This window comes from Pecten maximus, chromosome 17 (assembly GCF_902652985.1).
Source record: "Pecten maximus chromosome 17, xPecMax1.1, whole genome shotgun sequence".
NCBI lineage: Eukaryota > Metazoa > Mollusca > Bivalvia > Pectinida > Pectinidae > Pecten > Pecten maximus.
Window position 1 is genome coordinate 10,066,890 of NC_047031.1, and position 18,011 is coordinate 10,084,900.

The following is an 18,011-nucleotide window of genomic DNA, read 5'->3' on the forward strand; positions in this document are numbered from 1 at the left end:
CGTACCTCCCATGTAGAAGTTATCCACGTAGGAAGGTTTAGGAGAAGTATAACGGTTTGGTGATTCTTGTCCATAATCATCCGGGCTCTGAGGAGGATACACCTACAAAATAAAGACACTTCAGTGAAAACATTGCTGTATCAATCCTAAACAGTCAAAACATTTTAAAACAAAGATGATGCTAAATGTCTGGTAATTACAGGTGAAATGGTCCAGTAAGATCTACTACACAAAGATCATGTACCAAACCATTGTTAATGCTATGAAGGTACAGGTAGTTAATACAGACATTTCATTAACATCAGAAATGAAGATCTACTTGATTACTTTAATAATTTGATGATTTTACCGGTCATGTAGAGATTCCCTGACCTCTGTTGACATCTAGAATAAATCTACATACTACTCATATACACTGTTTTATTTTGTTCTCCCGAGTTTCATTGGATTCATCTTTTGGAACACCTCCGACAAAGTCTAGTGATTCATGTGATTGTGATTAAATAAAACTTAATCATAGTTCTTTGTCCAGGGTAATTGTTTCTGTAAGATGTGAAGGATTCATCTGGCTAATTCACTAACATAGTTTGCACCCTTCACTACATATTTCAATATCAATACACAGTCCTAAACCAAACCTTTAAAACAGCTTTATTACCCTGTATTTATATATATACATACAGAACTTCTCCTTCAATACAAAAGCATTTCCTTTGAAGAAGTTAATTTCTCTGCTTTATTTACATGCCAATTGATGCAACTCCACCTTTCTTTCTCTATGGTAACATAAACTCACCCATATCAATCAAAAGGCAATTCCAATGTTTTACATTAGGGGGGCGAGAAGTGCTAAAAATATGAAATATTTTGAAGAAGAGCAAGGCTTTGTAATGACTGTTAGACTGTGTAAGAGGGAAGCATGGCCTACTGTGGTAGAAATCTCTTTGATTTCAATAGGTAACAGATTGGTTGGATTAGCTTGCTATTGCGTAACATCTACTGGAAAGCATCACCATGGGATGTGGGTATTTATCACACTCTAACATGGCACTTAAACACAGCTAACATATCTCTAGAATTAAACAGTCACATCTCAGAATTAATGTACAATATAACAGGATTCCTGTATCCATCATTCACCCAATATCCTTGCAAGGTCTTCATTAAACTTGTTTAGTTGATATTTTCCAACGCAGAACTTTATTTTGGGTTTTTTTTGCCATTTTGTTCAGGTAGAAAGGATGGTGAAATATTTTCCATTTTGTATGTTTTATTCAGAATTTCACAAATAGATCTCATTTATCAGTATTCCAGTGGCGTATATTTAAAGTGTTAATAACTAGAGATATATAGACCTATTGAAATATTTTCCATTTTGTATGTTTTATTCAGAATTTCACAAATAGATCTCATTTATCAGTATTCCAGTGGCGTATATTTAAAGTGTTAATAACTAGAGTCAGTATACCTGACCTATATATGATACCAATATGGAAAATTTCCACTAACCCAGAAACAAGTCAGACAAACTTGATGTTTACTTTTTAATGGTGATACTATACAGATAGATGCATATATTTTGAAAATAAATATATCAAAATAAAATAAATATTTATATTTTTTGTCATACAATGATTCAAATATATACATTGCCCTAATAGGAATGGAAAAAGCACAACCATTTTTTATCAGTTTTAATAAAAAACGAACATGTTTTATTATAACTCCCATATGTTTTTAAAGAAAATATAGTTCTTCCTTTTTTTTTTGTAAACTAGAGGCCCAGAGGACCTGTATCGCTTACTGGACATTGCAGTGAAAATGGGGAAACACTCTACCTTTCTGAAGAAGAATATTTTTTTTTAAGAATTTGCTGTATTTCCCCCACTGGGCCCTTCCCCTCAGACTCTTGGTGGGGAAGACCCACAGTTTATACAAAATTGGTTTCCCTGCATCAAAGGATACTTCAGACTTAATATGGACCAAATCCTTTCATTACTACAGCTGAAGGATTTCAGAATTTCCTACATTTATCCGAAGGGGCCCCACACCTCAGGCATCTGTGGGGCCATTTATATAGAATAAGTTTCCCTTCACCCAAAGATGCTTCAAACCAGATATGGACTAATTCTTTTCATTCCTACTGAAGAAGTACTTATATTTCCCTTATTGGTCCCCACCCTTCAGGCCCCTTTGGCAGGAGCCAGACCCACCATTTATACAAAATTGGTTCCCCTTCACTCAAGCATGCTGCAGTCAAAATATGGACCAAATGCTTTCATTCCTACAAAAGGAGGATTTTCCCTTGTTGGGTCCAGTCCTCAAATCCCTTGGGGGCCAGACCCACCAATTTATACAAAATTGGTTCCCTTTGATCCAATGATGCTTCAGACCAAACTTGATCAAAGTCCCATCTTCAGATCAAATCTGGTCAAAGCGCACAGAGACTTTTATGAGTAGTAACAATTTTCTGGAAAAGTTGATGGACTGACACTGCGTTATGTCATAAGCTCATCAGCCCTTCAGGCCAGACGAGCTGAAAATTATGAAATTAACTTTAAGCCTTCATCTTTACACAAGAGGCCTAGAGGGCCTGTATCTCTCACCTGGATATCGCAGTGAATATGGGGAAACTATGGGTATACACAGGCGCAGAGTCAGGTACATGCTCAAGTAGAAACGTTATGGCCTGTGATACAGTAAATACTCACTACCCCGACATACTTACGACTTTAGTGGGTAGACATAGACCCAGGGGCGGGTACATGTTTGGGTAGGGGCGGTACACCCTGTAATACATATCTACTCACTACCCCGATATACTTACGACTTTAGTGGGTAGACATAGACCCAGGGGCGGGTACATAAAATACTCACTACCCCGACATACTTACGACTTTAGTGGGTAGACATAGACCCAGGGGCGGGTACATAAAATACTCACTACCCCGATATACTTACGACTTTAGTGGGTAGACATAGACCCAGGGGCGGGTACATAAAATACTCACTACCCTGACATACTTACGACTTTAGTGGGTAGACATAGACCCAGGGGCTGGTACATAAAATACTCACTACCCCGACATACTTACGACTTTAGTGGGTAGACAAAGACCCAGGGGCTGGTACATAAAATACTCACTACCCCGACATACTTACGACTTTAGTGGGTAGACAAAGACCCAGGGGCTGGTACATAAAATACTCACTACCCCGACATACTTACGACTTTAGTGGGTAGACATAGACCCAGGGGCGGGTACATAAAATACTCACTACCCCGACATACTTACGACTTTAGTGGGTAGACATAGACCCAGGGGCGGGTACATAAAATACTCACTACCCTGACATACTTACGACTTTAGTGGGTAGACATAGACCCAGGGGCGGGTACATGTTTGGGTAGGGGCGGTACACCCTGTAATACGAATCTCGCGCGTTGGGATCCACCTTGAATTTTTATGTTCTCTCCACGACAGAAAGTTTTGCACATTAATTTCCTAGTAACTTCTTTTCACTTCCAATACAATCAGCCAAGACAGACATTTCTGAAATCAGTCTCCCAGAAAAGACAAATGCTTAAAAACTTGTTGAGGTTGTACTTTATCAACACAGTATTGTATGGTCACAACACATACAGAGTATCTCCCCGATAAAATCTTTACTGTTTATCAAAACTCTACAGACATGGTTTCAAGTAACCCAAATTGAGAAGTAATTCCAAAAATGTGTATGAGGTGTAATGTCTCCACTTAGCACATGAGACACACCACAGTTAATACAATCACTGCTGGTCAAATTTTTACAATACTGATGGCACTGCCAACTGATTTTCTGACTTTGTGTACCCAGGTCAACTTTTAGTAAAACCAGTCAAACTTTCTGTGCTATGTTCAAACTTTTCTGTGATCCTGGCCAAACTTTCTGTGCTATGTTCAAACTTTTCTGTGATCCTGGCCAAACTTTATGTGATGTTTTCAAACTTTTCTGTGATCCTGGCCAAACTTTCTGTGCTATGTTCAAACTTTTCTGTGCTCCTGCTGTACTACACAGTAAATCTTTATTGTAATTCACCAATTAGATAATCCAGACAATAAAATACAGAAATGCTGTGATTTTCACCAAGTCTAGTTGAGTGTTATGATATCTAAGTATCCACATGTAACCGTCAAACGAGTTAGAATTCTAAATCCCCAAGTGTAATGTCCCTTTGAGAACTACATCACTGAATGGCTTTGTGTGAGAGAGTTGTGAACGCCTCAGCAGCCAGCCAGCATCTGACCTCGCCAGCACACTACTGGTGTGTATACCACCTGTGTCTCTGCCTCCTTCCTCCTCCTCCAGACCCCCCACCTCTCAAGGCCCCCTACCCTTGTGTGTGTGGTGTAACTCCAGCTCAAGGCCCCCACCCTCTTCCTTCAAGGGTCTTCTCTAAGAGTCCCACCCCAGTATATGTAAGGTACGAGTCCCACCCCAGTATATGTAAGGTACGAGTCCCACCCCAGTATATGTAAGGTACGAGTCCCACCCCAGTATATGTAAGGTACGAGTCCCACCCCAGTATATGTAAGGTACGAGTCCCACCCCAGTATATGTAAGGTATGTCTTCTCTAGAGTCCCACCCCAGTATATGTAAGATGCGTCTTCTCCTGAGTCCCACCCCAGTATATGTAAGGTATGTCTTCTACAGAGTCCCAACCCAGTATATGTAAGGTACGAGTCCCACCCCAGTTTATATAAGGTATGTCTTCTCCAGAGTCCCACCCCAGTATATGTAAGGTATGTCTTCTACAGAGTCCCACCCCAGTATATGTAAGGTACGAGTCCCACCCCAGTATATATAAGGTACGTCTTCTCCAGAGTCCCACCCAAGTATATATAAGGTATGTCTTCTACAGAGTCCCACCCCAGTATATATAAGGTATGTCTTCTCTAGAGTCCCACCCCAGTATATGTAAGATGTGTCTTCTCCAGAGTCCCACCCCAGTATATGTAAGGTACGAGTCCCACCCCAGTATATGTAAGGTACGAGTCCCACCCCAGTATATATAAGGTATGTCTTCTACAGAGTCCCACCCCAGTATATGTAAGGTACGAGTCCCACCCCAGTATATGTAAGGTACCGTATTTGACCTAATAAGGGCGCAGGGCGCGGGTAATTGACAGTGGGGGGGCGCCCTTATTAAGATTAGTTATTCTGAAGTTTTATGAAACAGACTATACCTTATAGCAGAATACCCAAGGTTGTGGAAACGGTTAAATATTCAGTCATAAAAATATTCCAGATGAAGATATCTATTCATTATCATATATTAAGCTTAAACATCACTTGAATACTCCTGTAAACTTGTAAACCATGCCAGCTGATCTTTAGACCAGAGAACGTGTGTTCCACCATTTATGTTCAAATGGAACTCTTTTGTGTTCTATATATAGAAACAGGTGATTTCCCAGATCATATTAGACATCGTTTTCTTTGACCTAATAATTAATTTACAATGTCTTTTACTAGCTTTCTGTTCTGAACAAAAGTTATTTATCAACAAGAATGAAGTCTTTACTTTATCTTCAAATAAAGATGGTAAGTTATTATTTACATGTGTGTTTAGTTTTGGGTGCTCTTTGCACTGACATGTCATCTGTAGCCTGTAGGAATACACAAAATGTGGCGAAAACATGTGTTCCAGTTACTTAATTTGCTGAAGAAAATTGAACACATAAAGTAGCAAAATATTTCACATGAATTATTACTTTTGAACACCATTTTGACACTCAATCAAAGATTTATTTCCTTGAAAAAAGGTAGGGGCGCCCTTATTAGGGCAGGCGCCCTTATTAGGTCAAATACGGTATGTCTTCTCTAGAGTCCCACCCAAGTATATGTAAGGTATGTCTTCTCCAGAGTCCCACCCCAGTATATGTAAGGTACGAGTCCCACCCCAGTATATGTAAGGTACGACTTCTCCAGAGTCCCACCCCAGTATATGTAAGGTATGTCTTCTCTAGAGTCCCACCCCAGTATATGTAAGGTACGTCTTCTCCAGAGTCCCACCCCAGTATATGTAAGGTACGAGTCCCACCCCAGTATATATAAGGTATGTCTTCTCTAGAGTCCCACCCCAGTATATATAAGGTAGGAGTCCCACCCCAGTATATATAAGGTATGTCTTCTCCAGAGTCCCACCCCAGTATATGTAAGGTAGGAGTCCCACCCCAGTATATGTAAGGTACGTCTTCTCCAGAGTCCCACCCCAGTATATATAAGGTATGTCTTCTCTAAGAGTCCCACCCCAGTATATATAAGGTAGGAGTCCCACCCCAGTATATGTAAGGTATGTCTTTTCTAGAGTCCCACCCCAGTATATGTAAGGTAGGAGTCCCACCCCAGTATATGTAAGGTACGTCTTCTACAGAGTCCCACCCCAGTATATATAAGGTGTGTCTTCTCCAGAGTCCCACCCCAGTATATGTAAGGTACGTCTTCTCTAGAGTCCCACCCCAGTATATATAAGGTAGGAGTCCCACCCCAGTATATGTAAGGTATGTCTTCTCTAGAGTCCCACCCCAGTATATGTAAGGTATGTCTTCTCTAGAGTCCCACCCCAGTATATGTAAGGTACGAGTCCCACCCCAGTATATGTAAGGTATGTCTTTTCTAGAGTCCCACCCCAGTATATGTAATGTACGACTTCTCTAGAGTCCCACCCCAGTATATATGTAATGTACGACTTCTCCAGAGTCCCACCCCAGTATATGTAAGGTACGTCTTCTCTAGAGTCCCAACCCAGTATATATAAGGTAGGAGTCCCACCCCAGTATATGTAAGGTATGTCTTCTCTAGAGTCCCACCCCAGTATATGTAAGGTATGTCTTCTCTAGAGTCCCACCCCCGTATATGTAAGGTATGTCTTTTCTAGAGTCCCACCCCAGTATATGTAATGTACGACTTCTCTAGAGTCCCACCCCAGTATATATGTAATGTACGACTTCTCCAGAGTCCCACCCCAGTATATGTAAGGTATGTCTTCTCCATAGTCCCACCCCAGTATATGTAAGGTATAAAAATTATAGACTATGAGAAATCTTTCTAGAAAAAGAAAAAGAATCACAATAAATAGTTCAATCAAATAGAAACATTTTTTACACCGACTTATTTATATTAATTTTAACTGTTTTTCTTTCTTTTTTAATTATTTTACATTGTAATCTTTGCTTTTTATTTTACCTTAAATTGTATTTTCAATTTTATTTTTATTCTTTTATTTGTAAAAAGAACCTTAACCATCAAAAAAGGGTCAATGATCTGAATCTTGATCACCTTAACATCATAAAATAAAATTGTACAGGCTCTATAGAAAGAAAAAGAACTTCCAAGTCTTGGTAATCAGAGTCACATCATGTAGAAAAGATGAAAGAAATCTGTGCCAATCAAAATCTGAAGACAAAAAACATTATTTCAGTTTCTAAGTGAGATACATAGTTCTGCCTACAAGCGACTGCTATCCTTTCACCTTAGTTGATGAAACTTTTTGTAAAGCCTCCAGTGTGAAGCTGCCCTGCAGAGCTTGCCAGACCCAAACTTAAAGATTCCAAAGTATCATGTTCCATCATTAACAGCAAAACTAAATCTCATCCACATTTCCTCACTTAAATCTTCTTGCCATATAAATTGATGCCAGGTTTAGATTCCTCCTCCTCCCCTCCCCCCCCCCCCCCCCCCCCCCCTCCCCCCGCCCCACATATTACCCCTACCTCCCCATCCTCCAATGTGTGCTCCATATACCTCACATGTTTCCAAACTGTGGGCCATTTATATATCTTGAGAGATCTGTTCTGGTAGATTTGTCTTTTTCTGATAATTCATTCCAGCATTATTTCTAAAACAATTTACATAATAATCGTGAAATGACAAATGTTCCATTTATTACACCATGTATACTATACATGACATTATGTCTGTTACTCATGCTATCAATCACATTTTGCAAATTGTAATCACTAATTGAGAAAAAATGTATCAATTTCACAACTTTTCCAAAGCTGTGTTAAGCCAAAGAATCAATCTTGCTTCACTAACTTCATATATCACTGGGGTGCATGTCCCCATGGTGACCCTCATATTCTATGCAAAGTTGTCTCCCTTCTGATTGTTTACAAATGGCAGGCAAACAGAATACCAATATGTTGTTGGAGTTGAAGAAGCAGAAAGAGATCAAATAGTGCAAAACAAGAATGTTTACAACACAAAAAACATCAACAAATGTACCAGTCACATGTTTCTGAGAGCTTCTAAAGGAATCTAGTACATGTAATATTACCTGGACTTGGAATTGTATCAATCAAGCGACTTTGATCACAGGCGTTTACAACAATAGACCATAGGAGCCTGGATATTTCAGTAATTATGGCAATTAAACACTTCTAAGTTATATTACAAATGCCTTTCCCATTTTTGTATCTTCCTCTCAGTACCATATATTTCTGTCAATTTTTTTCCTTCAACAAAATTTAGCATTCTGGTTCCTAAGAGGTTCAATGCAAACTAGAATACTGACAGGTCAGCATGTGCCCTGTTGTGTGGCTATATCCCACACAATAATAAAGAAGCCAACTGCCAATATCGTTGAGGTTCAGTTTTGAACATTTGGACTTAAAATCACTTGCAAGAAGGAAAAGAAATATACATTGATATGACTCCGACTTCCTTCCACATCCATACATCGGTATAATGCTCATTCCTAAAGTTCAATTCATTTTATGTAGTCTAGGGCCTTTGTCAGAGATCAAATATGTCATTGAACTTAGGACCAAAATGGCCTTAAGACCCAGTGACCTTGATTTTTGGTCAGTTGACATCTAGTTTAATCCTATTAACTTTTTTCTCTGCAAAATGGCATGACAAAATATTCATCAGTGAAAATTTAGAAAATTTGACCTTGACATTTAACTTTTAGACCAAGTATCCTTGATCTTTAAGGTCGAAGACAATGTTACGAATACAGGTGTGGTTTGTGTTGTTACTGATACAGGTGTGCTTTGTGTTGATCTAAGACAATATTACTGATACAGGTGTGCTTTGTGTTGATCTAAGACAATGTTACTGATACAGGTGTGGTTTGTGTTGTTACTGATACAGGTGTGCTTTGTGTTGATCTAAGACAATATTACTGATACAGGCATGGTTTGTGTTGATCTAAGACAATATTACTGATACAGGTGTGGTTTGTGTTGATCTAAGACAATATTACTGATACAGGCATGGTTTGTGTTGATCTAAGACAATATTACTGATACAGGTGTGGTTTGTGTTGATCTAAGACAATATTACAGACACCGGTGTGGTTTGTGTTGATCTTAGACAATATTACAGATACAGGTGTGGTTTGTGTTGATCTAAGACAATATCACAGAGACAGGTGTGGTGTGTGTTGATCTAAGACATTATTACTGATACAGGTGTGGTTTGTGTTAATCTAAGACAATATTACTGATACAGGTGTGGTTTGTGTTGTTACTGATACAGGTGTGGTTTGTGTTGATCTAAGACAATATCACAGAGACAGGTGTGGTTTGTGTTGATCTAAGACAATATTACAGATACAGGTGTGGTTTGTGTTGATCTAAGACAATATCACAGAGACAGGTGTGGTTTGTGTTGATCTAAGACAATATTACTGATACAGGTGTGGTTTGTGTTGATCTAAGACAATATTACTGATACAGGTGTGGTTTGTGTTGATCTAAGACAATATTACTGTGACAGGTAACTGTTAATCTGTTTATCAATCTCCTAATTACAATCTCCCTTAATCCACATTCTCTCCAAGACAAGCTCCAGACCTGGTAAAATTATTACACATATATACTTCCCCAGAGAAGCTCCTAGACCTACATTCCTGCCCTAAAATGAAAATGTATGTCCCATACTTACATACTCGCCCAGACCTTTAACCTTTCCCAGACTAGGTCCCAGGCCCTCATATTCTACCAGGTAATGCCCCAGACCCTCAAACTCCTCAAGACAATGTCCCAGACCCTCAAACTCCTCAAGACAATGTCCCAGACCCTCAAACTCCTCAAGACAATGTCCCAGACCCTCAAACTCATCAAGGCAAGGTCCCAGACCCTCAAGACTATGTCCCAGACCCTCAATCTCCTCAAGACAAGGTCCAAGACCCTCAAACTCCTCAAGACAAGGTCCCAGACCCTCAAACTCCTCAAGACAATGTCCCAAACCAACACCTCCGAGGCAATGTCCCAGACAGTTAAAGTATACCTATCTCAATAACTCACCTCCCAAACCCTTTCTGACAAACATCCTTTTAGACAATGTTGCCTCCCAAACCCACAACCTCCCTCAGACCCACCCCCTCTCCCAAACCCACACCCTCCCCCAAACCCAGTCTCATGCGCCTGTTTGTTCTACTGTACATGTTATCCAGAGGTGTTAGTTAGGTACAGGAATTCATTATATACAGGTGTCTGCTATCCAGGTGTATAAATACACATGAACTGTGTTACATCACACAGACAGCAACACCATTTGACCCATTATAACTTTTTCAGTGTGGTATAACTTTTTCAGTGTTGACGGGCCATACAGAAACTATTAATCAATTCCTGATACAGAGGAGAAAATCATACCAGTAATCATTTACAAACTCCCAACAAAACGCACCTGTGAAGCAGACTGGGGTGCAGGGCGAAGTGGTCTTGGAAAGTAAAACATGGTGGCTCCACCTGGAGGGAATCGGTGTAATCAGACAAGTGATGGGAATGTGTTTCAGTGTATTAGGCTACACATGTAGGCTAATGGCTACCACACGGCTACCACAGCACCGCCACGCCAGGGGCAAGGCTGTTGTACCACACAAACTTAGGGGCTGTCACAATCCTCAGGAGGCAACTTCTACCAACCATCCACACAAACACCAAAATCTTCAGCAAAACAAATTTCTAATTCACAGTCCAAGTTCGAATTCCTGTTGAATGTGTGTGATATTACGGTATTATCCACAGATCTATCATATATTAGTGGTGGAGAGAAAACACTCCTCCCGCGCTACAAAATTCAAACCAGATCCCACCTTCTCTATGATAACCAACACACTTTTTTATGTCCAATTCCAAAATGTTGGGGCAATCTGGGCCAGCAGCCAAAAGTCTTCCCCAGCACACAACCACATGGCCAGCTTTGGCAGGCTGATCCATTGTAGCTGGCAGGGGTACCAGGCTGGTCCACTGACATCCTATGGAGGGTAGAGGCGGAGCCTTTGTTTACATGCCCCAAGATGTGCAGCAGGCCTAAGAGCCATTAGTCTGGCCCAACATGTGGGATAATAAATCTATCACTCCCCCTGTACCACATATAGGTAAGGAAGTGCCCCAAAACACAACATTCTTAATTCCACTCTTAGAAATTAAAGAACTTAGTACCTCAAAACTCACAATATAACTTTTAGTTATGTTCCATTCCTAGAATATTAAACCAGTATAACTTAAAGCTATCAGAGTCTTTAAAAATACTAAGAATGTAAATGAAGAACATTTAAAATTTAAATAGACAGGGAAAATTGAATTAACAAGTGAAATTTTCAAATCCTCCAGCAAATGAATATGGGACTAACTTGAGCATATATCAACTGCCACAAATAATTCTGACATTATTATATAAAAAAAATATCAAGACATTATATAACATCATAAGCTTTATATAGGAACAATGAAAAGATGGGTGCGAAAGAGTTAGTAGAAACGTATTCAATATATATTCATCCTACATAATAAAAGTGGAAATTGTAATACAGGAGGGCAAAACAAGAAATAAAAAAAGAAAGAAAACTGAATAATTTCAGTTTCAAAGACATCAAATGTGAGTAAATCAATTATTAGGTATGTGGCCTCTAATGACACACAGATTAGGGCAGGACATAAAATACAACAATCTCCTCTGCAATCTCTTCACATCCTAAAACATTTCCCTCCTACAGACAAGTAAGGTCATCCTTGGGGTCATTGTGGACTTATCCCTCCCCTTCCTCGCTTTTCCTCCCCCCCATTCTGCCACCCTTCCTGGCTTTCCCTCTCCCCCTCTCCCTACATGTAATTAGATCCATAGTACCTCCAAGCCTGGTCCCCTGGTGATAATAACCAGATGTGAGAGCTGCTGGGTCTGGCTATCAGCTCAGCCAGTATACTACACCTCACTGTGGTAGCTACCCTACATCTCACTACACTAGATATCCTACACATCAGCATATTAAATATCCCACTACACTAGATATCCTACACCTCACTATACTAGATATCCCACTACACTAGATATCCTACACGTCAGTATACTAGATATCCCACTACACTAGATATCCCACTACACTAGATATCCTACACCTCACTAGATATCCTACATCAGTATACTAGATATCCCACTACACTAGATATCCTACACGTCAGTATACTAGATATGCACTACACTAGATATCCTACATGTCAGTATTCTAGATATCCCACTACACTAGATATCTCACTACACTAGATATCCTACAGCTTACTAGATATCCTACACGTCAGTATACTAGATATTCCACTACACTAGATATCCTACACCTCACTAGATATCCTACACGTCAGTATACTAGATATCCTACACGTCAGTACACTAGATATCCACTACACTAGATATCCTACACATCAGTATACTAGATATCCTACACGTCAGTACACAATATATATCACTACACTAGATATCCTACACCTCACTAGATATCCTACACCTTTGTATAGGAGACATCCTACTCCTCAGTATACTAGATATCCCACTACACTAGATATCCTACTACACTAGATATCCTACACGTCAGTATACTATATATCCTACATGTCAGTATACTAGATATCCCACTAGACTAGATATCCCACTACACTAGATATCCTACACGTCAGTATACTATATATCCTACATGTCAGTATACTAGATATCCCACTACACTAGATATCCTACTACACTAGATATCCTACACGTCAGTATACTATATATCCTACATGTCAGTATACTAGATATCCCACTAGACTAGATATCCCACTACACTAGATATCCTACACATCAGTATACTATATATCCTACACCTCACTACACTAGATATCCTACTCCTCACTACACTAGATATCCTACTCCTCACTACACTAGATATCCTACTCCTCTCTACACTAGATATCCCATTACAATAGATATCCTACTCCTCACTACACTAGATATCCCACTACACTAGATATCCTACTCCTCTCTACACTAGATATCCCATGACACTAGATATCCTTCTCCTCTCTACACTAGATAAACCACTACACTAGATATCCTACTCCTCACTACACTAGATATCCTACTCCTCACTACACTAGATATCCCACTACACTAGATATCCTACTCCTCACTACACTAGATATCCTACTCCTCACTACACTAGATATCCTACACCTCACTACACTAGATATCCCACTACACTAGATATCCTACTCCTAACTACACTAGATATCCCACTACACTAGATATCCTACTCCTCACTACACTAGATATCCTACTACACTAGATATCCTACACCCCACTACACTAGATATCCTACTACACTAGATATCCCACTACACTAGATATCCCACTACACTAGATATCCTACACCCCGCTACACTAGATATCCTACTCCTCACTACACTAGATATCTCACTACACTAGATATCCTACACCCCACTACACTAGATATCCCACTACACTAGATATCCCACTACACTAGATATCCCACTACACTAGATATCCTACTCCTCACTACACTAGATATCCTACTCCTCACTACACTAGATATCCTACTCCTCACTACACTAGATATCCCACTACACTAGATATCCCACTACACTAGATATCCTACTCCTCACTTCACTAGATATCCACCTATCACTAGACTCTTCCCTACTAACAGATATCCACTACACTAGTATTCCCTACAGATATCCTCCTACACCTAGATTCCTCTACTACACTAGATATCCTACCCCACTACACTAGATATCCTACTCCTCACTACACTAGATATCCCACTACACTAGATATCCTACTCCTCACTACACTAGATATCCTCTCACATAGATATCCACTACCTATCCACACTACACTAGATTATCTCATCCATACCCACTACACTAGATATCCTACTCCTCACTACACTAGATATCCTACTCCTCACTACACTAGATATCCACTACACTAGATATCCTACTCCTCACTACACTAGATATCCCACTACACTAGATATCCCACTACACTAGATATCCTACTCCTCACTACACTAGATATCCTACTCCTCACTACACTAGATATCCTACTCCTCACTACACTAGATATCCCTACCTACTACACTAGATATCCTACTCCTCACTACACTAGATATCCTATACCTCACTACACTAGATATCCTACACCTCACTTACACTAGATATCCTCACCTCACTTACACACCTAGATATCTCCCCACTACACTAGATATCCACTACACTAGATCTCCTACCTACTACCTAGTATCCCTACTCCTCACTACACTAGATATCCTACACCTCACTACACTAGATATCCCACTACACTAGATATCCTACACCTCACTACACTAGATATCCTACACCTCACTACACTAGATATCCCACTACACTAGATATCCTACACCTCACTACACTAGATATCCTACTACACTAGATATCCTACACCTCACTACACTAGATATCCTACTCCTCACTATACTAGATATCCCACTACACTAGATATCCTACACGTCAGTATACTAGATATCTCACTACACTAGATATCCTACTCCTCACTACACTAGATATCCCACTACACTAGCTATCCTACTCCTCACTATACTAGATATCCCACTACACTAGATATCCTACACCTCACTACACTAGATATCCTACACCTCACTACACTAGATATCCTACTCCTCACTACACTAGATATCCTACTACACTAGATATCCTACTCCTCACTACACTAGATATCCTACTACACTAGATATCCTACTCCTCACTACACTAGATATCCCACTACACTAGATATCCTACTCCTCACTACACTAGATATCCTACTCCTCACTATACTAGATATCCCACTACACTAGATATCCTACACCTCACTACACTAGATATCCTACACCTCACTACACTTGATATCCCACTACACTAGATATCCTACTCCTCACTACACTAGATATCCTACTCCTCACTACACTAGATATCCTACTCCTCACTACACTAGATATCCTACACCTCACTACACTAGATATTCCACTACACTAGATATCCTACTCCTCACTACACTAGATATCCCACTACACTAGATATCCTACACCTCACTACACTAGATATCTTTCACCTCACTACACCAGATATCGTTCATCTCACTATCACATTAGATATTCTTGAAATTTGTATCTCACTTCTGTAGAAATCCTTCGCCTCAGTTACAATACTCCGCCAAAATTGTAAATTGGAGCAAAAGAACAAACTGAGCCCATTCCAACAATATCCCCGTCCTCAATCTCATTTTTTTTCTGGCCTCACCTGTCCCTTTTTAATTCCTATTTTCTTAGTTCCCAAAACCTTTTATTGTTTTACACCTTCCTTTTCAAATATTCTCCCTCCTGACATTTTCATGTACCAATCCTTTTAGATACTTCATCCCTTCTAAGTCCCCTCCCATTCTCTTAATACCCCCCCATCTCCCTCTCCCTCCCCCTAACCTGTTCCCTTGAACACCCTGTGGATTAGATACATATGCTTGGTCTAATCACTTTCACATACCCTAAACTGTAACACATGGAAGCTATCAAGAATTATAATTTACTAAAACTCTATCCATTTTCTGTTTCATATTCTTCCATTTCATCTCTCTATCATCACACAATAGACCTGTGCCATTCCACACCCATTTTTAACATTAGAAATTATGGCGTTATACCTCAATAAAATTTTCCAGGTATGTATTTTAATGTTATTTGGTTCTATATTCCCTTTTAGAAAATTAGTAAAAGATGTTTTTTGTAACCTAGACACTTGAAACTGATAAAAACCTGTTCCATAATCCACAGACATAAGACTGGATATCAGTCCCCTATAAAATAACCTATCTGCATTTGTCACGTCTTGATTCACTTTTACAGGTTTTTAATGTCTCCGTACCAGCCAAGGTCGGTTAATGTTGCTTTATTACAATTTCTTTATTCCCCACATTCAAAAATTGGTAAAATAATTCAAACCAGTGTTTCTGACAGCTTTTCATTTTTTACGTACATTTGATATTTTATAGATCGGATAGAAAAGCTGGTGAAAAATGTTAACTGTTAATCAATAACTAAAATACTGATTTAGATACAGAATAGCTAATTAAAATACTGATTTAGATACAGAGAATAGCTAATTAAAATACTGATTCAGATACAGAATAGCTAATTAAAATACTGATTTAGACACACAGAATAGCTAATTAAAATACTGATTTAGACACACAGAATAACTAATTAAAATACTGATTCAGATACAGAATAGCTAATTAAGATACTGATTTAGACACAGAATAGCCAATTAAAATACTGATTCAGATACAGAATAGCTAATTAAAATACTGATTTAGACACACAAAATAGCTAATTAAAATACTGATTCAGATACAGAATAGCTAATTAAAATACTGATTTAGACACACAGAATAACTAATTTAAATATTGATTAAGATACACAGAATATCTAATTAAAATATTGATTTAGACGCAGCATATCTTATTAAATATTGATTTAGATACACAGAATACTGATTTAGATACACAGAATAGCTAATTAAAATGCTGATTTAGACACAAAACAGCTAATTAAAATACTGATTTAGACACACAGAATAACTAATTTAAATATTGATTAAGATACACAGAATATCTTATTAAATATTGATTAAGATACACAGAATATCTAATTAAAATATTGATTTAGACACAGAATATCTTATTAAATATTGATTTAGATACACAGAATACTAATTTAGATACACAGAATAGCTAATTAAAATGCTGATTTAGACACAAAACAGCTAATTAAAATACTGATTTAGACACAGAATATCTATTTAAAATATTGATTCATATACACAGAATAGCTATTTAAAATACTGATTTAGACACACAGAATAGCTAATTAAAATATTGATTTAGACACAGAATAGCTAATTAAAATACTGATTTAGACACAGAATAGCTAATTAAAATACTGATTTAGACACAGAATAGCTAATTAAAATATTGATTTAGACACAGAATAGCTAATTAAAATACTGATTTATAAGACACACAGAATAACTAATTTAAATACTGATTTAGACACACAGAATAGCTAATTAAAATACTGATTTAGACACACAGAATAACTAATTTAAATATTGATTTAGACACACAGAATAGCTAATTAAAATATTGATTTCACTTGAGACTTTGTCTCAGGTGACCTAAAAACTCAAGTTAGTGACCACTCAACCACTCCTCTCAAGGCAAACATCCTACCACCATGCTAAAGAGATATTCCCAAGACAATTTTTACTACCGAGTTAAGGTAGTATTCCCCACTGATGGTGTTTTCACCTTTGAATAAAAACAAATTCCCCATCAAGAAAAAATCCCATAAAACGGGAAAATTCTCCAAATCAGGGGAAATCCCCAGAATTATAGCAAATAATAGCTTTAAAATGTTAAAATTTAAAGAATATTTCAAGACACTGTAGCCCTTCATTTCCCCTGAATTTCATAATGGGTAGTATTCCCTGAATCCTAGATTAACCCCTGCATTAGCTAGTGAGGTGACCTTACACTGGAACATGAAAGAGTTATTTCCCTTTAGCTGTCATTTAGCAACAAATGTAACCATTACTGGTCATGTAACTTCCCAATTTTTATGAAGTAGACCACCAACAAAAGTGCTATAAA

General features: G+C 38.4%; 1 protein-coding gene across 12 annotated transcripts in view; it reads right to left on the minus strand.

The window, feature by feature from the left end:
- The window catches only part of LOC117315620 (transcription factor 4-like), a 76,438-nt gene that overhangs the window by 26,910 nt on the left and 31,517 nt on the right, over positions 1 to 18,011 (minus strand). For all 12 annotated transcript variants that reach the window (XR_004529727.1, XM_033869895.1, XM_033869891.1 and 9 more), the window contains exon 9: positions 6 to 102. Coding sequence is in view for 11 of the 12 variants with exons in the window: in XM_033869895.1 (XP_033725786.1) it covers positions 6 to 102 (97 nt within the window). In the remaining variant the exon portion in view is untranslated. The remainder of the gene's footprint in view (positions 1 to 5; positions 103 to 18,011) is intronic.